Source organism: Macaca fascicularis, chromosome 5 (genome assembly GCF_037993035.2).
Source record: "Macaca fascicularis isolate 582-1 chromosome 5, T2T-MFA8v1.1".
Classification (NCBI taxonomy): Eukaryota; Metazoa; Chordata; class Mammalia; order Primates; family Cercopithecidae; genus Macaca; species Macaca fascicularis.
The window spans coordinates 23,959,178-23,984,319 of record NC_088379.1 but is presented as its reverse complement, the minus strand read 5'-3'; the positions used below and the strand labels follow the sequence as shown (position 1 = coordinate 23,984,319).

Here is a 25,142-nt window from a genome sequence, read left to right as displayed (position 1 = left end):
TGATGGGAATTGTGTTGAATTTATAGATTGCTTTTGGCAGTATCTTCATTTTCACAAGATTGATTCTACCTGTCTAAAAGCATGGGATGTGTTTCTATTTGGTTGTGTTGTCTTTGATTTCTTTCAGTGGTACTTTGTAGTTTTCCTTGTAGAGGTCTTTCATCTCCTTGGTTAGGCATATTTCAAAGTACTTTATTTTTTTGCAGCTTTTGTAAAACGATTGAGTTCTTGATTTGATTCTCAGCTTGACCTCTGTTGGTGTATAGCTGTGCTACTGATTTGTGTACATTGATTTTGTATCGATCTGGGAGCTTTTTGGAGGAGTCGTCAGGGCTTTCTAGGTATATGATCATGTCATCGGCAAACAGCAACAGTTTGACTTCCTCCTTACCGATTTGGATGCCCTGTATTTCTTTCTCTTGTCTGATTGCTCTGGCTAGGACTTCCAGTACTATGTTAAATAGAAGTGGTGAAAGTGAGCATCTTTGTCTTGTTTCAATTCTCAGGGGAAATGCTTTCAACTTTTCCCTGTTCAGCATAATGTTGGCTGTAGGTTTGTCATAGATAGCTTTTATTACCTTAAGGTATATCCCTTCTATGCAGATTTTGCTGAGGGTTTTAATCGTAAAGGGATGCTCAAGGGGGTTACATTCTGATAAACCCATTGTAAATTGAAAACATTAGAAGTTGAAAATGCGTTTAATACACCCAACCTACTGAACATCATAGCTTAGCTCAGCCTAGCCTACCTCAAACATGCTCAGAACACTTACATTAGTGTACAGTTGGGCAAAATCATCTAACATAAGACCTATTTTATAAAGTATAATTTATTCCATACTATACTGAAACTGAAAAACAGAATGGCTATATGGATACTCAAACTACAGTTTCTACTGTATGCATAGCTCTTTCACACCATTGTAAAGTTGTCAGAGCTTCATTAAATCAGGGACTGTCTGTATCTTAAAATCTCCCATTGGTTCTTGTAAGTTTAGAAAACATGTTGCATCTGTAGTGTAAACCCTTCTGACATACTTTGCGGCATTTATAGGGGAATTGGAATGGTGATAGAGGCAAGAGCTAGAGTTCAGGGTGCAGTAGGGCTTAAAGAAAGGCTGCGAGATAGCTCCCCTCTCCCACGTGGCTAACCTCCCTCCGTAAGGATTCCTGCAAACAGTTGGGAAGAGGTTGGGGTGAGGTTCGACGGCTCTGTCAATTCCCTGGTCTTTGCCTTCACAACAACTGTCAGTATTTGTAGTCATCATCCCTGTCCAGAGAGAATTTCCAGGGCCTCCCAGTTCCCACACCAGGGGCTGACTTTGGTGAATTGTTTCTGCAGGCATCATTTGTAATTGGGGATTGAGTTGTTCCTTGACAAAGGAAGGTATTTCAGAATGGAGAGCTGTCATATCCTTTTGGCCTTGAATCTCACAGCTATGTTTTCATCAAATCTCTTTTCCCTCCCTTTCCCATCACAATTTTAATGAACTCCTATCTAGAAAGAGTGACTTAAATATATGGATTCTACCACATATCCCACTATATTCAACATTCCACTATTATCAGAGCAAAAATGTCAACCTTTAATGTCGGCTCTCGCTTGATCTGAATATTTAAAAGAGGCTTCTTTTTAAACCTCTTTATGTTTTGCTATTTATGCTGCCTCCTGCCCCCAAAAATTTAGAGAAAAGAATCTCTTGGTTTTGTTTTCCTTCCCTGTGAAACCCAGTCTTAGGTAGGCTGCCACTTTTCCCTGATATTTCCTTTACATAGTGCTGTTATTCTAAACTGATGGTCACAGAGTCCTTCTCAGTAACAGGGAGACAAAGCACTCTGCATAGCTGATAAATTATAAGCAGGCACCGTGTGTTAGCTTGATGGATTGTTATAGTGAATGTGTGTGAGTCATGGGTGTTATTTTTGGTCAAAAGAATCGTGTGAACTTTTCTCCTCTATTTTGAGCACTTTGAAATGTACTCCTTTCTTTTTTGTTGTTGTTCTTTAAGGTGTATGTCAAGGAATTAGGCACCATTATCAGAATAGTCATTTTCTAGTTTTCAAAGTTATTGTTTTGGAGTTGAGGAGGTGGAGGGACTGAATACAAAAGATTGTGTGTTGACAAGGAATCTAGCCTGTTAAATGTAAAAGAAAATTACAGTCACCTGCTTTGAAGCAGCGGCGCCGCCCCCACCCCACCGTACTCCAGGGGTCAAGTTTGAAGCTGGGGTACATTTACAGTGAACTCACTTGGAGGCATGGCGATTTTAATAAACCATTGTTTTGCAGCTAATGTAGAAACGCCTGGCTCTTCGTAGATTTCTTTTCAGCCAGGCTGCAGAGTAAATCATGTTCAATAATCACATCACTGGGTCTCTAAATAACTGTTTCCTAAAGCAGCCCTGCCCTCTGTCCTGGTCATCGCTGGAATTATCGACTGATTTTTATACCAAGTGTCTTCCTAGTTTCCACATCCCTGGGAAAACCATGTGAGCTCAATGCTTTTTAAAGTGAGGCCCAAGGACCAGGGCCAGGCTGCAACCTAATTGTTTCTGATCCATGACAAGATACATACAGAAATTGAGAGTAAGTGTTCAGAAACTTTCATAGCAATTTGACAGCATGGTTTTATGTCTGTTGAATCTAATGATACACATTTGGGGTTTTATCTTCTTGTCTTCTTATTTGCCTAGTAATTCATTTTTATTAGATTTTACAAAAGTATTGATCTGTTGTGGATTGGAAAAAGAGAACTGGTCTTTCCCCACCAATAGATTGAGTTGTACTGGTCTACCAATACAGTAGCTACCAATGTAGCCACTGCAGTGACATTGGTCAGTGAATGTCAGGATCTTCCCACCCACCAGAGACTAAGGAAATATTGATTTAAAAAGGGAAGGTTAGGGAGGTTGGAGATTTTTTTTCCCTTGTCTTTTGTTACATTTTCATTGTTGCCCTTACAGACATTTCTTTGGGCCTCTCTTCTGCTAAATGAAGGTTTAGGTGGATTTTGCTGCATTTCCTCCAGATGGGGATGCTGAGATTCACCTGAATGTGCAGTTGGCAGCCAGCTCCCAGACAGAGCAAGTGCTGGGCTGCTCCTCCTGCCTCTCCCCAGGGATAGTCACTGCTGCCCAGTGGCCTGGCCCTCCATCTGGTAGAGAGGGATTATGTTTGCTGCCTGGGGAAAGGATCAATGAGCTAATGTCTGGGGAATGTTCTGGAGTTCTGTGGAGGAAAGGCAGAGTCCACCCACATGTGACACCTTGAGCTAAGGAAGGAGAGCTGTGGATGGAGAGGGGGAACCAGGAAAAGAAAATCAGGAATTGAGTCATCTCTTGACTTCACTGCAGTCCCTGTGGTCAGCCTGCTCTTGTGGCCTTGAGCTGTGCTTCCAAATGGAAGTTTTGAGATGTGATGGGGAGAGGGAGAGAGGGAAGCCTGTTTGCCTTTTCCTCTGTCTGGGACTTTTTCTCCAAGATATCTACAAGGCTCTCTCTCTCCTTTTTCAAGTCTTGACTTAAATGTGACCTTCTCAGTGAAACCTTCTGTGGCCCTTTCTTCCAGCATATTCTGTTCCCTTTGCCTGCTTTATTTTTCTCTGCAGCATGTTATCCTCTAACACATGGATTCATTGTATATTCTATTGTAATATAATGCAGTTAATGTAATGTCACCCATTCAAGGTCAGTTTCCAAGGGTAAGGGTTCTGTCTGTATTGTTTGCTGCTGTATCTCCAGGTCTAAAACAGTGCCAAGCAGATGCCAGGTGTCCAATAAATATTTGTCAGATGAATGAATGAATGAACAATCAACAGTGAAGGGGCAGGATTGCAAAGGAGTCAGCTGTGTCCAAGGAAGCCTTCACTGCATCTACACAGCTCTGTTCACTGAGTGTTAGAGTAGGAGTCACGGGGTGGGCACAGTTGAGGGAGGTATCCCACCTTTAATGAGTGCACACTGGATGCTGGGCACTGTGGTAGGCATTCTGTGTTCATTATTTAAAGATCAAATCACTATGTGTTGCTAGCTCCACCTTACAGATGAGAGACCCAAGAGATTAAGAAACTCCTGCGAGGTCATCCAGCCCAGGAAGTGGCATGATCAGAATGCAGCCTCGTCTCTCTGATTCTTCCCATTCAGGGAAATTTCCAAAGGCAGTCATTTGTTCACAGTGTCTCTTGTTTCTTTGCTTTCCTACCTACAAAATAGGTTTTGATTTTCCTCATCCATCACTAAATTTTTGTCTTGGGAGAACAGAAATCTGGGAAAATTAGAACTCAAATATTACAAGATGGGAGCTTTGCAAATAGGGGGCTGAAAAATTGGATGGAGTTACTGAGTAATATTCTCAAATAAGTGAGTGGAGATCAGGGCTTGATTACATCCAGCCAATGGGGATGAATGTCTTTCTTTCTTTTGTTTTGTTTTCTTTTCTTTTTTCTCTTTTCTCTCTTTTCTTTTCTTTTCTTTTCCTTTTCTTTTCTTTCTTTCTTTCTTTTTCTTTCCTGCCTTCCTTCTCTCCTTCTCCCTTCCTCCCTCCGTTCCTCCCTCCCTCCCTCCCTCCCTCCCTCCCTCCCTCTCTCTCTCTCTCTCTCTCTCTCTTTCTTTCTTTTCTTTCTTTCTTTCTTTCTTTCTTTCTTTCTTTCTTTCTTTCTTTCTTTCTTTCTTTCTTTCTTTCTTTCTTTCTTTCTTTCTTTCTTTCTTTCTCTCTCTCTCTCTCTCTCTCTCCCCCCCTTCCTTCCTTCCTTCCCTCCTTCTCTCTCTCTCTGTCTCTTTCTCTTTCTTTCTTTTTCTTTCTTTCTCTTTCTTTCTTTCTTTGACAGAGTCTCTCTCTGTTGCCCAGGCTGGAGTTCAGTGGCACGATCTCAGCTCACTGCAACCTCCACCATCCGGATTGAAGGGATTCTCCCTCCTCAGCCTCCACTGTAGGTGGGACTACTGGCATGTGCCACTACGCCTGGCTAATTTTTGTATTTTTTAGTAGAGACAGGGTTTCACCATGTTGGCTAGGCTGGTCTTGAAATACTGACCTCAGGTGATCCACCCGCTTTGGCCTCCCGAAGGGCTGAGATTACAGGCGTGAGCCTCAGCAGCCAGCCAGGAATGAATGATTTTCTATGCAAGTCTCCATGCCAGGCACTGGTTTCAGTCTTGGTGCCCGCTCTTATTATTCCTGATCTTTCCTGGTGAGAGCGCAACCTCCACACGCAGCTTATTGCCTCTTATTTTAAAAATAGTTATGGAGCATCTACTACGTGCTTGGGAGAGGTCAGTAAAGACAACGAAGTTCCTTGCCCTTCATGGAACTTACGTTTTAGTAAGGAGAGGGAGACAAGGAGGCAACAATGAGCAATGAACCATGAAGTAAATGATATGGTATATTAACAGATGGCAAGTGCTCCAGAAAAAAAGATAAGGTAGCACAGGGGAAGGTTTCAGTATTAAATCAACCGGTCAAGATGGACCCTGTTGAGATGGTGACCTTTGAGCAAAGACTGAAGGAGGTGAGGAAGTGAACCAAGAGGCTCTCTGGAGGGAGAGCATTCCAAGCAGAGAGAGCAGGGCCCTGTCACTGAGATAGGATCATGCCTGGTCTGTGTGGGGGACCACAGGGAGGTGAGCATGAGTTGGGGAGACCTGGTAGGTAAGACAACAGGATAAATGGGATAAGGCAGGTCAGCCAACATATAGTCGTTATCTTTTCCCTTTAATTCTCTTTCTAGTACCCACCATAGGTGCATATTCCCCAAAGTATTAGCATTGAAGTATTTGGAAATGTCACCATTCCAGTCTGGCTAGTTCCCTAACCTCTCCGGATTTGGGTTTCTTCAGCTGTAGCAGGAAAGGATTCTTTCATATTAAGATCATCTCTAATATCCCTTGTTTGACTCTCCTTGAATGATTTCCCCTTCCAAGAGGACTGTTCGGATTGCTTACTTGCTTCCTTCCCTCCTTTCTTCCTTCATTTATTCATCATGAGCTTTTAAAACACTCGTTGGTACCTGAGCACTGTCTGGAACAACACACATGGAAGGGGAGGAAGCAGAAAGCAGAATCTCTGCCTTTCAGTAGCTTGCAGTCTCTCCCTGCTAAGTTTCAATAAGAATGTGGTAAGTCAGGTGAGAATTAGGGCAAGTCCATTAGCTAAATAAGAATAGTACAGGAGAACAAGAAGCCATGTGCGCGAGGAGGAATATGAGTAAAAGGCTGGAGTAGGTAGTTAGATGGGCACCCAGGAATCCCAGGTTCAGGAAATGTGGGAAAGGGGTGAGGATATGGCAAAAGGTGTCTGCATGCTCTGGGAAAAGGAATGATGAGGCTGTGAGATGGAGCCACACCGAAAGGGGAGGCTGGCTGATGGACCGGCCGTGGAGATCGGGGGGACCTGGATCCCAACAGGAGGCAAATCTTAAGGAAAGGATGATGTCATGAAGATGGGAATGAAAGGCGACTATCCTGGCTATTTAGTACTTCTCCCGGATGTGAGGTAAAATAAGGAAATAAAGAGGGGGAAAACCAGCCCAGGAAACTGTTGCATTTCTTCTGGATCCTGATTTCAGAAATTGTTGCTCGTCACTGACCTCTTTTCTGGCCGCCCACTGGAATTGTAATCAAAATTCTAGGCATTGAGGTCACACACAAAAACTCATGAGACAAAACACATATATTTGAAGAAAAACAAAAGCTATCTAAACAAGAAAATGAAGCTTTTTCTATATTGTTGGCCTGGCCCAAATTTTACAATTGAACGCTATGTCCATTTTCAAGATTTTTAGTGATAAACTCTCTCTCTCTCTTTTTTTTTTTTTTTTTTTTTGAGATGGAGTCTTGCTCTGTCTGGAGTGCAGTGGCACAATCTCAGCTCACTGCAACCTCTGCCTTCCGAGTTCAAGCAAGTCTCCTGCCTCAGCCTCACAGTTTTTTTTTTTTTTTTTTTTTTAACTCAAATAAGACTGACTCTTCCATTGCTTGTCCTAGTGCCCTCTGTGAGCCATTCTGGAAACAAAAGAATATCCCCAAATTGAGGTTCATGGCCAACTTCATTTTCCTGCGTGCCATTGTAGTGGCGTGATTCACACACTGGCTGCATTCATATATGTGTTTACTATAACAGGCTTTGTGGGGTTCAGCTGGGGTTGGACGCCAGCATCCACAAGCCCGATAGAGCCCTGCATTTATCTACTCCTCCATTTCTCATTCTGTTTCATAATGTGTTGATATTTGTAGGCAAATCTTGCACAACTATTGAGAGATTCTCAGGACCGAAATAAACATCTGGGAGAAGAAATTAAAGAACTTCAGCAAAGGCTTGGAGAAGTCCAGGGTGACAACAAGGTACTGTGAGTATTTACAGGGAGAAAGCTCTACTGCAAAACTGTGCATTTGAGGTTTATATATTGCACATTGGAAAAATGTAATGCAGCATTTGTTGAAAAGTTTGTTATAGATTTTTAAATTTATAATGAAAATTCGCAGTTTAGCGTATCTTGCCTTTTTATATTCCCTTTATGTGTGTGCATGCATGTATATGTGTGTTTCTCAGTGGCTCTAAAATATTTCCACAACCCATTGTGGAAGTTTCATTCTGTTCAGCTTGGTGGTGAATAACACTGTGGTTGAGGGCAAAATAAAACCCAAATGTTATTCTTTCCCCCTTATATACACATAATGGATTTGTGGCTCAGATGATTTGGAATTATTCACATTCGGTTTTGAATTTTAAATAGTCATCCTACTAATTATGTTCGCATAACCAATTTATTTTATTGCTAAATTTGGCAATTTGTATGGAACATTGCTCAAAATCCACTGCTTGGCATTAATCAAACTCCCCTGTTGGCAACGTTAATTATAAAATATGAACTCATAAACTCCCAACTAAACGTGTGCACTCTCTCTCCCAGCTGAAGCTACGAACAAAAGTACAATTGAGAAAGGAAAGAAAAACTACCCAAGTTTAATTCTGCCCCCCAAAATCATTTCCCGTTTTGCCAAGATTGATTCATTTCCAACTCCTTGCCCGAGGCGGCTTTTGCAACAGAGATGGCTTTGAAAGTGGACTCAAGAAAACTATAGTGTGTGTGTGTGTGTGTGTGTGTGTGTGTGTGTGTGTGTGTGTGCGCGCAGTGTGTTGGAGGGGAGCAGTTCTTAGGGAACTGTTTTTAGATGTTACCAAATTGCTTGACAAATGATGGTGACTTTCATCATTGCTGGGAGTTGTTGGTTATTAGAAGGAGCCATTTTGAAAAATGCCCACTCTTTAAAAAATGCATAGAATTGCCTGGGTCATCCAGAGAGCTCTTCCATAACAAGACATCAGAGAGGGTGCTGCATACTGCTGGCTTGAGAGTCCTGACTTGAGGGCATATATACATCTAGTAACCCTTCTTTACACAGCTTCTTCTCCACTTAACTGGCCTTACATTTTTTTAACCTCTTGGATTTAACATAAATTTGAAAACTTAGGCTTTACTATTCCTGGTCATGAAATAAAGGGTGGGAAAGAATGTGCAGGAAAGGCTCTAATTAACACTGGACAAGCTAATCCGGCCCCTTGTGTGGTTTTATGCATCATTAAAAGGATTTAAGCTCTGTAACCTAGGTGTTTGGTCAATAATTAAAGGACAGACCTTCTTACTCACTTCCTCAAGTGATAGCAGCAGGGCAAGATTTGCTGGAGAATAAAACAAAATGTATGCAATAGTTTTCTTTAAGCCCATGAGAATACTAGAGGAGTTTATAAACCCGTGAAATACTGAAACATATTTAAGATGTGACTTCTGGAGCCGTGACTCTTCTTGACTGACTAATAACATATTTTTTCTATTTCATTTTTTTTCCTGAGCTGCTCCTCCCCTCAGCTTTCCTAAATGTGCTCCTGTCTCATCTATTGATCACTTTCAATTCTTTTGCCTTTTAGGTATGAGAATTTTAGGAATTGACGTTTGCAACTGACAGTTCATGGAAACAGAGAGCAGCCAGGCGTGGTGGCGCACTTGTAGCCACAGATAGTCAGGAGGCTGAGGCCGGAGGATTGTTTGAGCCCAGGAGGTTGAGGCTGCAGAGAACCATGATCATGCCAATGACCTCTAGCATGGATGACACAATGAGACCCTATCTCTTTCAAAAAGAAAGAAAAGAAAGGGAGGGCATGTGTGTGAGTGTGTTAGTGTGTGTGAGAGAGCATGTTTGTGTGTTTAACCGAGCACAGGTTGTCACAGTCTGAACTTTGTGATCTGCATGCTCTCTGGGTCTTTATTCCTGTACCTGGGCGCATTTATCAAACTTTGTCTTCTCACCTTAGGTTTAGAATTTAGTGACTCCTATTCATGGCCTGTGAAGAAGTTTGCCTGCCAAAAGGGAAGTGAGAAGATGTTCTATTGTTCAGCAAACCTCCCCATTTCAGTATCTGGCCTCTTTCCCTCAAAAAAAAAAAAAAAAAAAAAAAAAAAGTCTAACTGCAGTGAGCCCTAGAGATTCCATTTATTCTCATTTGCCTCTAAAGTTACAGGGCTGGTTTATTTTCAGGCTCGTGTGAGTCACGATCATCCTTCCCCCATCCCCCACCTAGAGGCCAGATTACTCCTTCCATAATGACACCAGACTTTCTTGAGAACCTTGGAAGCCCCTGTTCCCAGGTTCCTGTGGCTGTGTGGTACAGAATGAGTTAAACCTTCAGTTTTTTTTTTTTTTTTTTTTTAATTAATTAAGGCACTTTCTACTCCAACTCTTCCATCACTTTCTGCATTCAGTTCTACCTCCTGGTGCGCTAGGCCTCCATGATCATGGTGTGCTAGGCCCCCATGGTCTGACCCCTACTGATTTCTACGGCCACATCCTTGCTCCTGGTCACTTCATACTTGAGCCCTAGAGCACTACTATCAGCCCCTTTGCTGTGCTGCACTGCCTGTGGCCACAGGACCTTTGCACCTGCTGTTTGCTCAATCTGGAATACTCTTCCCCTTTACTTCCCCTGCAAGCTTCTGTTCCTCTCCCAGGTCGTAGATCAAATGCAGCCTTCTCCAGCTCTTAGGTGTCAGTCCCGTGCAGCCTGCAATGTCTTGCTCTGCCCCTCTGCTCACACTTGCGTGGCACCGCCAGCCCCAAAGGGAAGCTCTTTGAAGGCCGAATTTCCATCTGTATCCTATAAATTAGCATTCTTAGTTCCTGATAGGGAGGTATTTTATAATCTCTATTGAAGGAGTGGAATGGAATAAACGAATGAATGAATAAAGGGAACGAAAAGAAGAGCAAAAGGATTCAAGGAAGAGGAAGAGAAAAAGAAAAAAAGCATGCAAGAAATAAACAGACCAACTGCCATCTGGTTGTCATCAGTACTTTGTGGAGTAAGAAGTAGTTTAGAAATTTGGAGAAAGGAACCTTCCTTGAAAGTGACAGTTCTTAAAGATTAACAAGGTTAGAGGAGCCCTCCGGGAAAAGGAGGGCTCACGAAGCCACACATTACCCTGAAAAGGCTTTGCAGAAAAGCAAACTGTCCCAACAGAGGGGGAACTAACCCCAGATACGTGTCTTTGAGGAGCTTCTGTGGAGAGAGCAGAGGGTCAGTTGCTGAGCCTTGGGGGACAAAGGATAAGTGTCCTGCTCATTGGCTGGTTCAAGTCTGTTAAATCAAGAATACTTAATAATTGTTGTTTTTGGACTCCTAACTCTGAGGCCAAACAGCAGGGCTGATGGCGTCATTTTATGAGTGACTGTTAAAGTGGAAGATTTTTATCTCTGAGTTGCCATTTTAACTGATGACCCTTATCCATATTTTGAGAAGCCGAGATTCTAGATGTTAAGTACATTTGAAAAACAAGGTGATAGGAAATTACTTGCCTTGGATATTTTAGGGTGGACTAATTTTTCCATTTGTTCAGCTAGAGCCTTGTAACCCTGTGGGCCATAAAGCATTTCCAAACAGCCTCCCGAAAGATTTGTTGCCACCCTGGCTCCCAAGCAGCTTAGCTCTCCCATGGGGCAGGGGGCAGTGTTCTTGTGCCAACATGGGCATCCTGTGATGGGGGACCTGTGTGATCGGTTACCTCCTGCGATCTCTGTCCAGTGCCCAAGAATTTCTCAGGCTCCCAAACTAACCCAAACTTCCAAGCCAAACCAGATGAGAGATGTGAAAAGGGAAACCTACTGGATACCCTCCCCTTCCTTAAAAATTACAGTTCTTAAAGATTAACAAGGTTAGAGGAGACCTCTGGGAAAAGGAGGGCTCATGAAGCCACGCATTACCCTGGAAGAGCTTTGCACGTTGCCCAGGGCTCTCAGTGTATCAGTCTATAAGGAACGAGGAAAGACTCAGGCAGTGCTGGGGCCACAGAGACAGCTGCAGCTCCCCTTGGCCTGCCCCAGAGGTTGGCCTGTTCCTCTTCTGGGCATTAAGAAAAGAATAGATTTAGGGAAAGGGGATCAGGAGGAAGAAAGGGGTCTCAGAGAATTGAAGGATTAGTAGGTCAAACAGCAGAACTAGCAGAGGACATTGGAATCACAAAGACGGCAGTCCTTCCTTATCTGGGGGAGACTTCCCAAGACCCCCAGTGGATGCTGAAACCTGGGTTAGTGCAGAACTTGGTTGCCATCAATCAGAGCCCGTTTGTCTTCATGTCTTCTACCTACAAATGTAATGCCATTTCCATCTTCACCGATCATTTATGCACGGTGGCCGTAGCTTTTGTAGTTTTGAGGTGCAGCAGCGAAACTAGCACAGATTTCTTTTTCCTTCTTTACAATTTCATGGATAGAAGATTGGTTCTTATTGTAGATCTTAGCAACCTCAGTATATGATTTTTTTTTCCCTCAAGTTGAGAACTTTCACCTTTTCACTTAAAAGAAGCAGTATGTGGCTTCTCTTTGGCATGGCCAAGTTGCCAGCATCACTGCTCTTGTGTTTGGGGTCATTATATTTTTATTGTATGTATGTATGTATGTATGTATGTATTTATTTATCTATGATGGAGTCTCACTCTGTTGCCAGGCTGGAGTGCAGTGGTGCAATCTGTGTTTGGTGTCATTCTTTTTTATTTTATTTATTTATTTTTTGAGATAGAGTCTCACTCTGTCGCCAGGCTGGAGTGCAGTGGTACAATCTCAGCTCACTGCAACTTCTACGTCCTGGGTTCAAGTGATTCTCCTGCCTCAGCCTCCTGAGTAGCTGGGACTACAGGCACGTGCCACCATGCCTAGCTAATTTTTGTATTTTTAGTAGAGACAGGGTTTCATCATGTTAGCCAGGATGGTCTCAATCTCTTAACCTCATGATCCACCCACCTCAGCCTCCCAAAGTGCTGAGATTACAGGCATGAGCCACCATGCCTGGCCAGGGCATTATTAAGTAAAATAAGGGTTCCTTAAACACAGGTACTGCAATACCATGACAGTTGATCTGATACCTGAGATGGCTACTCAGTGACTAAGGGGTGGGTAGTGTAGACAGCGTGGACCCTGGACAAAGGAAGGATTTGCATTTCTCCAGCAGGGCCAGGTGGGATGGACCAGGACACGAGATTGCATCATGCTACTCAGAACGGCATATGATATAAATCGTATGAATTTTTTATTTCTGGGATTTTCCATTGAATATTTCCAGACCACGGTTGACCGCAGGTAGCTGATACCAAGAATTAGGGGGACTACCACTCCCTGAAGTGTGCTCCTGAACCAGTTCTCTGAAAGAAGAAGCCTGACTTGTAACATTTTGCCTTTGCCACTGTCTGTGTGATAGATACTGGTGCCATGACAAATGTCAGGTTACCAAAGTGAAGTCACTGAACTTGGAAATATTTGGACTCCAGGAAAAGATAGCTCCAGCCTGCCTCTGCGAAGTGGAGCAGTGCGATGCAGCCCAAGAGGTCCACCTTTTAAAATTGTCAGACCCAGGTTTATGTTCTCGTTCTGCCAATTATTGTCTGTGGCATTCGGCAAGTCAGTTTTCTCTCCAGGCCTCAGTTTCCTCATCTGTAAAGTGGCAATAATAATACTTCTCGTAGAATTGTTTAATCATTTATTCACATCATTTATTCTGCACATAATTGTGGACTTCCTACATGCTAATTAACATTCTAGCAGCTGAGGACACATCAAAGAATAAGAAAGACAGGGTACTAGCTCCCATGGCACTGATATTCTAGTTGGGGAGTAGATAATAAGAAAATAAAATACATAAGTAATTTCATCAGACAGTGCTTAGTCTGAGAAGAAAAGAGAATGGACAATGAGATTTAATGATTTAGGGATGGACTTGCATGCAATATCGTTTGTAGAGGGTGTTGCATGGTTCATAACACCTAGCAAGCACTTACCAGAGGGAAAGTGTTGCTGTTATCTTTAGCACAACATGCACCCGTATTGACTGAGAATCCACTTGTGCAAGAATTCCACCAGAAATCTTAAGATCTTCCTCTCTATTTCTAAGCTATTTCCAGTGAACTAGATATGTCCCCCCGCCCCAGTAGAGACAATGATCCTGGTGAGACACCTGGCATGTGGCAGATGGATCCCCAAAAGTCAGCCGTCCTAATCACCAGCCTCGACTTCGCCAGCATCAAGCATTATTGCTTTGGTGCCGAGCTCCTGGGAACTTTCTTGCATTTTGTGTGCCCCTTGTGGAATAAGCATCTAATAGGATACGTCAGAAGCAGCAACTCATGTTCCCATTGGGACAGATGGCAGTTGGTCTTCTTGTCTGTTTGCTTTAAAGATTATGGCACTTTCGTGCAGAAGGCCAATAATACAGTGCGATGTGTTCAAAGGCAAGGAAGTTTTCGGTAGGTGAATGCTCCTACCAATGTCATACATTTATACTTCCTGGGCCCCTGCTGGCAAATTTTAATTTAGCTGTTGTGATATTGCATAAACACAGGGTTTTGCCCTTAATAATGAGTTTTATGTTACACCAGCTGAAGGTCTTTAGGTACCTCTGTTTTATCTGGCGTTGGTGCCATAAAATGATAGAGACCTTCTGTGAACATACCTCTATTGACATGGGACTTTTGGATGAATTTGGTGAGCAAACCAATTAAGATACAGCTACAAGCCAATAAAGACAGAGCAATGAGTGTGCAGGTGACTAATTAAAGTACACTTTGCTGAAAAGGAGTGCTCAGCTGTGGATGTTCGTAATGGTCCGGGATGAGGGATCAGAGAGCTCTTCGGAAGCTGTTTCACTTTATGCTTCAAAGGGAGCAGAGAGATGTCCTAACCTGCAAGAAACCGAAGTAAAGATGGCACTCTAATGAAAAGCTCGGGCCTTGGGGCACTATAGAAATTAATTATGAAGAATTACAATGAGTGAGAAGGGGCCTTCACCGCACCCCGCCTCCCCACCCTATCATGTCTTGTTCTACGTGGGATCTTGATTATGAACTATAGGCAATGCTCAGTGAGTCCAGCAAGCAGCCAGTCTAGTTCAGCAGTCTCTCATGTTTTATTTGTAAGTGAATTGGATACACTTGGTCTTCAGATACCTTATTTGAGCCTGCCATGGTTTACATGAGCTCATAGTCTGGGTAGACCATGTGACCAAAACAGCATGATTTTCAGATATTCATCCCATAGACTGTGAACACAATTACACTTCCTAGTGGAGAACTGAAAGATATCTCTACCCAAGACTTGTTTTATCATACACCATGTCCAAATTACACACTAAAGTGAAAGTAAATCAGAGCTTCTTTAAAACTGCTTGATGCAACACTAAAGATTTTGGCTCTGGGAGCAACATGTGCTGAACTATCTGACAGTAATTCAGGGGCTTCTTAGCTGTGTGATCTTCGGACAATTCCTTGACTTCTTTGTGCCTTAGTTGTTCTCATCTGTACAATGGGGATAGCAGTAGTACTTGCCTCATGGAGGTTGGTTCAGTGCAATTCGTTTCAACACGTATTTGTTGAGGATGGACTGTCTGGTCTAGGGCTAACAGCAAACAATATCAGTGAGTCCCTGCTCCCACTGGGGCTTCGTTCTAGTGGGGGCAGATGGACAGTAAGCAAATAAATCATATTTCACAGATTCCGAGATGCACAGTTTTTCCCATTTGGACATCTCTGATGCAGTCGGTGTATTGTGTAGTTATGATTGGCATAACTACCTCTTTTTAGAGGTGCACAGTGGTGGCTCTTAAAGTTGATGGAGTCTTATATTTGATGAACTGTGGTATAATATGTCAGGAAGTGATAAGTGCTAAGTGAAAAACTAAAGCAGGATAAGGGGCTAGAGAATACAGCTCAGGTGGGGCAGGGATGCCGTTTATATCAGGTGGTCGGGGAAGGCCCTCTGCTCATGTGGGTGACACAGAACACTGAAGGAAGTATGGTGGGAGGGGTCAGATATAGGGACGAGGGATATGAAATCCAAAGACCCTGTGAGGGGAGCGAGCTTAGGGAGTCAGGGGCTTGGTACGGAAGGCATGCAGTTTGCCTTTTGTGAGGATTAAATAAAAAAAGTTCTATAAAGCACTGGACATAGAGCACGTTCTCCAGGGGAGCTGCTGTGTATGAATTGTTGCCACAGTTGTGAAGAGAGGCAGCACAGCATAGACTTCAGAGCCCTGAACTGCCAGGGCTCAATTCCTGACTGCCATTTATAAGATGTGTGACATAGGCGAGTTCCTCCACCTCTCTCTGTCTCAGCTTCTCGTGCAAATAAGGATAGCAACAATACCTGCCAGGGTGCTTGGTGGACTTAAATGGGTGAATGGGGATCAGCACCTAGGACAGTGCATGGCATGGCACATTAGTGCTAAGTGTTACCTGGCCAAAAGCTTCAGGCCCAGGCACTGTGGCCCACTGATTTTTATTTTTATTTTTATTTGAGATGGAGTCTCGCTCTGTCACCCAGGCTGGAGTGCAGTGCGTGATCTCGGCTCACTGCAACCTCCGCCTGCAGGTTCAAGCAATTCAACTGCCTCAGCCTCCTGAGTAGCTGGGACTACAGGTGCGCACCACCCATGCCCAGCTAGTTTTTGTATTTTTAGTTGAGATGGAGTTTCACCATGTTGGCCAGGCTGTCCTCAAACTCCTGACCTCAAGTGATACGCCTGCCTCAACCCCACAAAGTGCTGGGATTACGGGTGTTAGCCACCACACCTGGCCTGGCCCACTGATTTGTACATGGTTCCCAGTGGGTCACAGTGCCCTCGCCCTGAAGCTTTTGGCCAGTTAACACTGGCCTCAGAGCCCTGTGCCAGCTTCTCAGGGGGTTCTCTCCACTGTAAAGAGGAGATGACAGTGTCTGCCTCTGAGAGTTGTGGGGAGCACAGAATGCGGACTTCCTATTTAATAGATCTAAGAAGCATTTGAGGACAGGCTATGGTTAGCCAGACATGGTTGTGGAGACCAAGGTGTTTCAGTGCATTTGACAAGCAAGGTTCATGCCTGATGGAGCTGACAGTGGGGTGGACACAAGCAGATGAATGTGATTGTTTCTGGTAAGTATGATGAAGACAGGGAGGCAGGGCAGTGTGGGTTGAGAGTGGCTTAGGGGTGAATGCCTCTGGTGATAATGTGCAGAGAAGACTTCTCAGACAGTAGAGATCTGATCTGACCTGTATGAGACAAAAGAAGTGGGTTCTGGACAGACCTGTGAGTGGGCTCTTCCAAAGGCAGAGGAAGTGCAAAGGCCCGGGACAGACATGAGAGTGGCATGTTTAGGACAAGGGAGGGAAGCCGGCATGGCTGGAGCATAGACATAGGGGGATGGTTAGAAATGGGGTCAGGAGGCAGGTGGGAGCAGGTAATGTTGTGCCTCTTCAGCCCTAGTAGAGGCTCTGTGCGGATCTCAGTGCTGTGAAGAGCCACTTGGGGTATCTATCAGTGGTGTAAGAAAAGCTGCTAGCACATTGCTTGCTTGGACGACACTGGGAGCTTGTTAACTGGGTGACATCCGTATACACACTAATGAGTGTGTGCGTGATGATCTCCAGGGTAGGAGACAGAGGATGAAAACTACTGTTTTGATTTGTTTTAAGTGACAAATTATTTTGTTTGAAACTAAAACTGGAATGTCATATAAATCTAGGAATTTGGACTCTGGTGTACACAATAGGTGGCCCACTTGGAGCCTTTTTAATCTCTCACGTCCAGTTTTATTGAAGGTATTTCCAAAAGGTAAGGGGGCATTTGGAGAGGATGTGGAGGAAACTAACAGGTAAAGTAAAGAAATAATAGGCAGGGTCTTGTTTTTGAGTTGCCCAGCGCAGTGCCACTCCAAATGAATGTTTAATAAATGCCTTTTGGTGCTGACCTCTCCCCAGGTGAGCTATCTACAGCAGTACATGAGGACTGGGGGCAAGGAAGGGCTAGCCTCTACTTCCTGTTAATGATTCTTTCATTTGACCCTCTCAATAGCTCTGGCAAATTGACAGCCACTGTATAAGAACTGTACCTATACCAACTGTAACTGGGGATGGCAGTTTGAAAGCTCATGAAGTTACATGGACAGTGATCATTGCATTGTATCTTCCCATTGTGGTAATGTGATCTCCACAGATGGAGTTGTGCAGTGCACAGCCTGGGCAGCCATACATGGCTGTCCTGCCTACAAGATAGATTTTATCCTTTTTTTTAAAAAAACAAAAACAAAAACAAAAACAAGTCACATGTAGCCCCCCAGCATTAGAGAGCTTGCCAAGGGCACATAGCTAGGATTAGTAGAAGCTGGATCTGAATGTAGATAATACCCAGAGAATAGCTGCTCCTGCACCTGGCTGCCTCTCACTGTTGGGTAAAACAGATTCAGGTAAATGAAAATAGGATGAGGTAGAGAATGTTGAGGACTGTGGGAGACGAAGGCTGAGAAGAGATCGAGGAAGGAGCAAGTCATTCCGACTTGGAAGGCCTGGGCAGGCTTCATGGAGGACGGATTGAGCAGGCTCTTGGCAGAGTTGGGGGCAGGGCACCCAGAAGCCATTTTACCACATTGTTTTGCGGCCATGTCCCTCAGCCACTTCCCAGCTGCAGCTGCGCCTCATCCGCAAGCTGACGACTCACACCCATAATTCATTCATAAACATTTATTTCTATCTAAATCAGCAACTGAATGCGTCTATTGGCGGCGGCGCGGGTGCTGTGCAAGGCACTGATCCACTTTGTGGCTTGGCACGGGGAGGCTGGCTGTGCAGCTTTGATGGCGCTGTTTGAGGAAATTAAGTGCCCTGAGCAGTTGCTTCATAGCCATTTTCCAAGGTGGAAAATCAACATCATTTGCCTGCACTACACAGATAAGGTTGGCTCGGGAGCTCTGCTTTCTCCAGCTTAGAGGAAAGGTCGGACTTCCCTAGTGGGCTTCTGTGTGGGGAAACATACATGGAGGAGGATGATGATGATAATTACAATAATCATAAGAGCCCCTAACATTTATTATTTATTAAACACAGTATATACTCCAGGGCCTGTGCTAAGTATTGAAGAGAAGTCCCGTCTTTTCTTACTTAGGGTTAGGTTCTGAAGTCAGCACGTAAGAGGCAGAAACTTGTATGTAGCCAAAATTCCCCCGATTGTCCTTTGAAATTGTCCAAAACTTTCATGGTGTATGTATGCTTCGGAATAGTGGTATTATGTAAAAATAGAACAGTGTGACTTTGCATAAATATATTATCAGTCACCCTCTCCCCCTCACTCTCCAGCAGGGATATTGAGCATAGGAATTGGGAGAATCACCCAGTGTTTTGGTTTATTTCTCTCTCATCCTCTCTTCCCTCTTCTATTTAATCCCCAAACTCGTATATATGAGTATTTGAACTCCCCTGAGTTCAGTGTTCATTTAACTCAACCCTGCTCTCTCACTTCATGCCTACAGCACTTCTCTGGGGATACACTTTTATTGCTGTGTTTTTACAGAGGAGGATACTGACACTCCAAGAAGTTCAGACAAGGTCCTGAGGTTGCACAGCTCACAGACTGTGGGACCAGGATGCAGGCCCTAGGTGGGCCAACTCCAGCACACACCAGCTGTCAGCTGGGAAGGCAGGAGCCTTCTCCCTGGGGCTCTGCTGTCTCCCCTGCAGTGACTTCTTAGACCCCCTCGGCTGACTGCACTTGAGCTTCAGACCCAACTAATGATCCAGCTATTACGAACTTGGGCCTCACTTTTAAAAATAAGTGTTTCAACCAGTCCAGCCCTGAGATTTAACAGCCGATATTGTATGCACATTAAACACCAAATGATTGTTAACGTATTTATTGAAGCTTAACAGGCATCCAATATATAAACGATGACTCTCTTATATGGCTGTCAGACCTCAATAAACATGTTTAATAATTAATTGGCATTAAGCAAACATAATTGTGCAATTCTAAATTAAGTGCTCAGTGAAGCATATTGGGAATAGAAAACCACAGTGTTTTATTACTTAAAGTTCAGGCTGTCAGTATGGCTTTTCATAGACCAAGAAAAATACCCTGCTTTCAAAGACACGACCTGAGCCTCCTGTTGGCCTTGTACTGAAAGCCAGGAGTTGTCTTGTTTCTAGACCCTCAGATCTGATAGACCTTTTTTTTATTTGTCTTGCTGTTTGCCTTCCTGTGTATCCACTTTTGGGATTCTGATGTCCCAAGCCAAGAGTTGTGTGATGTAATAGAGTTTTTGTATATCAGCTTTCAGTGGAATTACCAGTTTTGCTACAAATTTGTTCTGTGAAGTCACTGCCAACTACTGGATTAGTGAATACCGAGCCACTGCTCCTAGGAGAAATGCAAGGTTAGGTTCCTGTAAGCCTCCGGTCACAACATTTTTGTCAACTGATCAGTCATAACCTTGTTTTATGTGTGTCTGTGTTTAACATCACCTTATTTGACATATACAGTTAATTCATGAACACTGAACTGAGTTCAACAGCACTGTCACTCATACCTGGAGGAAGCTTCTGTAACACACATATTGTCTCCATCAGGCGCTTCACAGCCTTCTTGCACTGATAACACTTAAGGGCAAGCACGTCCAGCCCTTCAGCACTATGCGTGGGGGCCACTTGAAACAGCAAAGTCACCAATGGAAAGCACAAAAATGTGACAAATGTGGTGGCACTCACTAGATCATGAAAAGGACGTTTGTCTACAGTCCAAGGGCTGAAACAAGAAGGCAGAATGTGGCCTTGTTTGACCTCCATGGGAACGTGTGTGTCGGGCGACTGTAATTTTTTGCCACTATCTGCGTGTCTGACAGTGACCATGAAAGCACTGCAAATATTGATTTTGGGGTTAAAAATAAATTTCAGCAAGTAGGCAGATTCACAAATACAGAATCCATGGATAATGAGGATCGCTTGTAACCAGATTCCAGGAAGTGCAGCCATCTGCACATCTAAGCGTCCTGCATCTTCTGCCTGCACGGTCTGTTCCACCTGCCTGGGACACTGTCCACCCGGTCCCAATGGTGCTTTTGCTCTTGGTAGGGACACAGCAAATATTTGTTGAGTTCAACTGAGTAGTTTTCAAATAGGGACCCAAAGTAAGTGTCATTTGAAAATGTACTTTACTTTTCTTTAGTCATCATTTCTTTCAGAGTTCCTTGCTATTATTTATTATTTCAATTTAGTTAATATTCTTCCTTGGCTTAAATTAACTTCCTATCTCTCACCTGCCCATAAATCCTTCAGAGACTCTGAAAATTAAACCATTTTCTCGACTGGCAATGAATCCCTTAAGATTCATGCAGGAACAAGGAAAAGCATGCCCCCCGCGGGCACTCCTGCCTGGGTCGGATCGGTGTGACAGTGAAAAACTGTCCTCAGGCTTCCGTTCATATATGAAACCCATCCACATCTGCCCTATGGGGAGGCGTGGAATCAGATTAAAACCTTCATAAAAGAAACATTGGAAAGCGCTGCCATAACTTTTGAAAGTCACTCTTCAGTGGCGATCCTTGGAGTTGTGATGGGCAGGTAGGGGATGCTCTGAGACCATTGGGGTCTTCTTGGGCCTCTCACACAGTTTCCATTGCAACCCCACCTAGAAGGTTTGGAGCTGCAGGTGGATCTTGGCTCTGGAGTCCAGGAAAGCTATGGGTTCTGCAGGGATCTTTTGGAAAATTATGTTTTGGAAGACTGCAATTTTATTCCTGAGGATTTTAAAACATAAATAAAGGCATATTATGAAATTCATGCAGTGAATGAATATTTTAAAAGTTAGAAAGTAAAAAGCAGATAGCAGCAGTCTCACCATCACCAAAATATATACATTTTTTTTTTTTTTGAGACGGAGTCTCGCTCTGTTGCCCAGGCTGGAGTGCAGTGGCCGGATCTCAGCTCACTGCAAGCTCTGCCTCCCAGGTTTACGCCATTCTCCTGCCTCAGCCTCCCGAGTAGCTGGGACTACAGGTGCCTGCCACTTCGCCTGGCTAGTTTTTTGTATTTTTTAGTAGAGACGGGATTTCACCGTGTTAGCCAGGATGGTCTCAATCTCCTGACCTCGTGATCCGCCCGTCTCGGCCTCTGAAAGTGCTGGGATTACAGGCTTGAGCCACCGCGCCCGGCCAAATATATACATTTTTAATATTTGGATGTATTTGGTCATTCTCTGTGTGTGTGTGTGTGTGTGTGTGTGTGAGAGAGAGAGAGAGAGAGAGAGTTCTTAGTATAATTTTAGTCATACTGCATAGAAGCATTAGTATTCTTTTTTTCCCCCACTTAACGTGGCATCATAGACATGTTCTCTGGTGTTACCTAGTTCACATAAGCCTCATTTCAGACAGCTGCAAATTAGCCACTTGGTTGGTTGCACTGTAGTTTGCTAAACATTCCACTATTGTTAGACATTGTTTCTAGTTTTTTTGTGTTTTTTTTTTTTTTAACTCTTTAAATAACAGTGCAATCTACTTTTTCATTTTTTCCTAAAGTTAGCAGCCTGGAATTATTCTTGGCCCAGATTTTCAAAAGTAGAGTTACTGGATCATTGGGTAGGGACACTTTTAAGGCTCTTGATAATGTCACCTCATTGTTATGAGTGTGGGAGTGTGCCCATCTCAGCAGAATCTACCAGCATTGGGTTATCATTTTTGAATCTTTGCCAAATTTTAATGGGAACCAGAATTTGTTTCCTCCCAGTGGCAGTGCTCCACCAGACATCCAGCTTAGCGTGTCCAGGCCTTAAACAGTGTATACATGTGTACACTACAATCTATATTTTTAATTTTTAAACACATTGGTGATACTGGCAAGTAATTTCTTTGTTTTGTGCTTTCTCCAGTATTTCTTGAAAGTATCTTATCTTCCAAAAGTTTCTTAGTGTCCTTTGGTTTTTATTTGGATCTGTTTACTCTCCGTCCCTTTTTCTTTTCTACCAATGGAAAATGCAGCTGTTGAGGATGACGATTGCCAAACAACGGCTCGGAGACGAAGAAATCGGCGTGCGACACTTTGCAGCCCATGAACGTGAAGACTTGGTGCAGCAGCTGGAGAGAGCGAAGGAACAGGTTCTCACTAACATCTATTTGGAGTCGGGGATGCGTTTACACGGCTGGACACAACACAAACAAGAGTGGGCCGTGTCCCCCATTTCTCAGAGGGTGGGGTGGCTGGGATGCACGTTGAATGCTTTTACTTCCTTGGCACTGCACTAGGGTCCCAAGCTGACTCTTGGGTTTCTGGCCTCCAGCAGGCAGGTCTGCTCCCTGCCATTGAGTACCATTGTTCTGAACACAACAAGAAACTTTCCTCCTACCCAGGACAGATAGGGAGAGAACAGCACATGACAAACTTGGCCTTACTTTGCAAGTTTCTGCTAAAATGCTGAGCAATGCCTCTTAGGCAAAATCTCAACAAGTGCAAAATCTCAACCCTAGTTAGGTAACATCTAAGAGAACCTAAAATTCATTTTCTTCCTCTTACTAACTGAAGAGCAGAACAAGATTTCTGGGTCTAGAGTGGATTTGAAAAAGTATGGATTTGTAAGACACTGGCAGCTGCAGGGCATCCTGAAGTAGTCGAGGGTTCAGTTCTGGTTTTCCAAGCTGCTGCACCTCTCCTATCTTAGATATAATAAGTGTCTGGCAGGAAGTCATCCCTCACTTTTAGCTGTGACTGTATTTCAGTGTGTGGCGCTTATGGTTTTAGGGCAAGCGGGTAGTGTTAATAAACTCTCTAAAAATCAGTCAACCAAGTGGAAGGCTCCATCTCTGGCCATAAATCCGGTGCCTGAGGAACATCTTGGGTAAGGGTTCTCCCTGTGGTTTTAGATTGAGTCTCTGGAGCATGACCTGCAGGCTTCTGTGGACGAGCTTCAGGACGTTAAAGAAGAACGGTCTTCCTACCAGGACAAAGTGGAGAGGCTCAACCAGGAGCTGAACCATATCCTGAGCGGGCATGAGAACCGCATCATTGACGTGGACGCCCTGTGTATGGAGAACAGGCAAGTGGCCAGGCCCAGGCCTGTGTGTGGGAGGAAGGCTGGCTCTGTACAGGCCTGCAGGCTGGGAGTTATTTGCAGCCCTATTTACTTTGGAAAAAATTGCCTTGCAAGTGAAAAGGAACTTACTCCCCCAAAATGATGACATTAATGCCACGTATTAGTTGGAAAAGTGAAAAAGGAAAACAGCCCACACCTGCACAGCTGCACACATCTCCCTTCTCTTTCCCTACACCTTCCTTGGTAGGTCAAGAAGGGCGAGGAACCCATGAGAGTTGCTTGTTATTGCCATCAAGGAGAAAGAAAAGAATAAGAAAATAAATTGAGAAATTCCCTTAGCTGTTTCTTTTCCCTGAGGCAAATTTCAGTATGTGCGTGTCTAACTTAATGTTATGTCTGGTGTCGCCTCTTCCTGCCTCTCTTCCCAGTGGAATCGTCTTAATGAGAATTATGTGAAAACTGTGTTGATATCCTTAGGGGATCTCTGTGAGGGCTGTTTTAAAGTGGGGTGTGTGTGATTTGGGCATGTTTGACCTTGATTGCATTCATTTAAGAAAAGGTCACAAACATGCACGTGTTTCTCCTTTCTGGTGAGCAGGCAAGGTGTTATGTGTAAAAGATAGCTCTTCTGGCAAGTGATTTTTGTTTTTTCCTCTTATACTTCAGTGTGTGTTTTTTATTTAGCCCTTAAACACTTCCTAGTTTTATATATTCTTTTCCAGGTACCTTCAAGAGAGATTAAAGCAACTCCATGAAGAGGTCAACCTCTTGAAATCAAACATTGCCAAATACAAGGTAGCAAAATCATGATGACAATGATGGTGATTCACTATTGTGCATCTAAATGTCATTCTATTTTAATTCCCTTTTATGTGCCAAAGATATTTTAGTACTTGCCTGCCATCCCAGATAGAGTCTAATAAGAGCTTTAACTGGGTAACCAGTAAAAACTAAGACTCCAAAACAAAAAACCAAAGCAGCTTTTCACAAGAGCTCTTTCTGCGGCTGTTATCTGAGCAAGGCATGCCCACCCAGGATGTGTTTTAGTGCCTGGTGTAGCCTCTCCACTAGAATCTGGACTTGTGTATTACACAGCCTTGGTCTATTTGCAATTAGGTTTCTTACCCGTTTTCTCTATAACATGTTCACTCATCAGATGCCATTTCTCTCATAATCACCCATAAGAAAATGGTTTCCGAGTGATGAAGAAACAAAGATTGGGAAGGCACAGTCTAAACCATAATGTTCACGTCACACTACAAGGACAGAATGTTTAAATTCTCCCCACTGTTGTTTAGTCTAATTCCAGCACCATTAGTTTGATAATATCTATTTCTGCAGATGTTAGTTGTAAGTGTTATAATTAGAAAAATCTCCTGGGTTTCTCTGCTTGGAAAATAGATTGATTTCTCTTCCTGAGGGTGAAGTTTTACAGCCATCTAGATACTTGGAAGAACCTTATTTTCCTGGCTTTTGACATTAGCATTTGTTCTCACAAGTCTCCATGCTGTTCTTCCTTTCCATTTTGTGGGGGCCACACATTATACCAGTCTATCTATATGCATTCAGCCAAAGAAGGATATAACTTTTAAAGTTGTATAATTAATCCATAATTTTTAAAAATGTGTGGATGCATTCATTTAACAACATTTATTCAGTTCTATGTGCCAAGCACTGACTAGATGCTACATATCAATTTTAATGTAAGTCTGTTCTAGGAATGACATGTAGGTGGCACATATGTACTTCCTTAATCTGTATCCACAGCAGACATCACTAATTGATCATGGCT

The 25,142-nt window shown here is 43.5% G+C and overlaps 1 protein-coding gene across 2 annotated transcripts in view; it reads left to right on the top strand.

The window, feature by feature from the left end:
- The window catches only part of CCDC149 (coiled-coil domain containing 149), a 108,549-nt gene that overhangs the window by 51,116 nt on the left and 32,291 nt on the right, over positions 1-25,142 (top strand). For both annotated transcript variants that reach the window (XM_045392208.3, XM_005554595.5), the window contains exons 4-7: positions 7,230-7,337; positions 22,302-22,418; positions 23,181-23,353; positions 24,073-24,145. In XM_045392208.3, the coding sequence (XP_045248143.2) occupies positions 7,230-7,337; positions 22,302-22,418; positions 23,181-23,353; positions 24,073-24,145 (471 nt within the window). The remainder of the gene's footprint in view (positions 1-7,229; positions 7,338-22,301; positions 22,419-23,180; positions 23,354-24,072; positions 24,146-25,142) is intronic.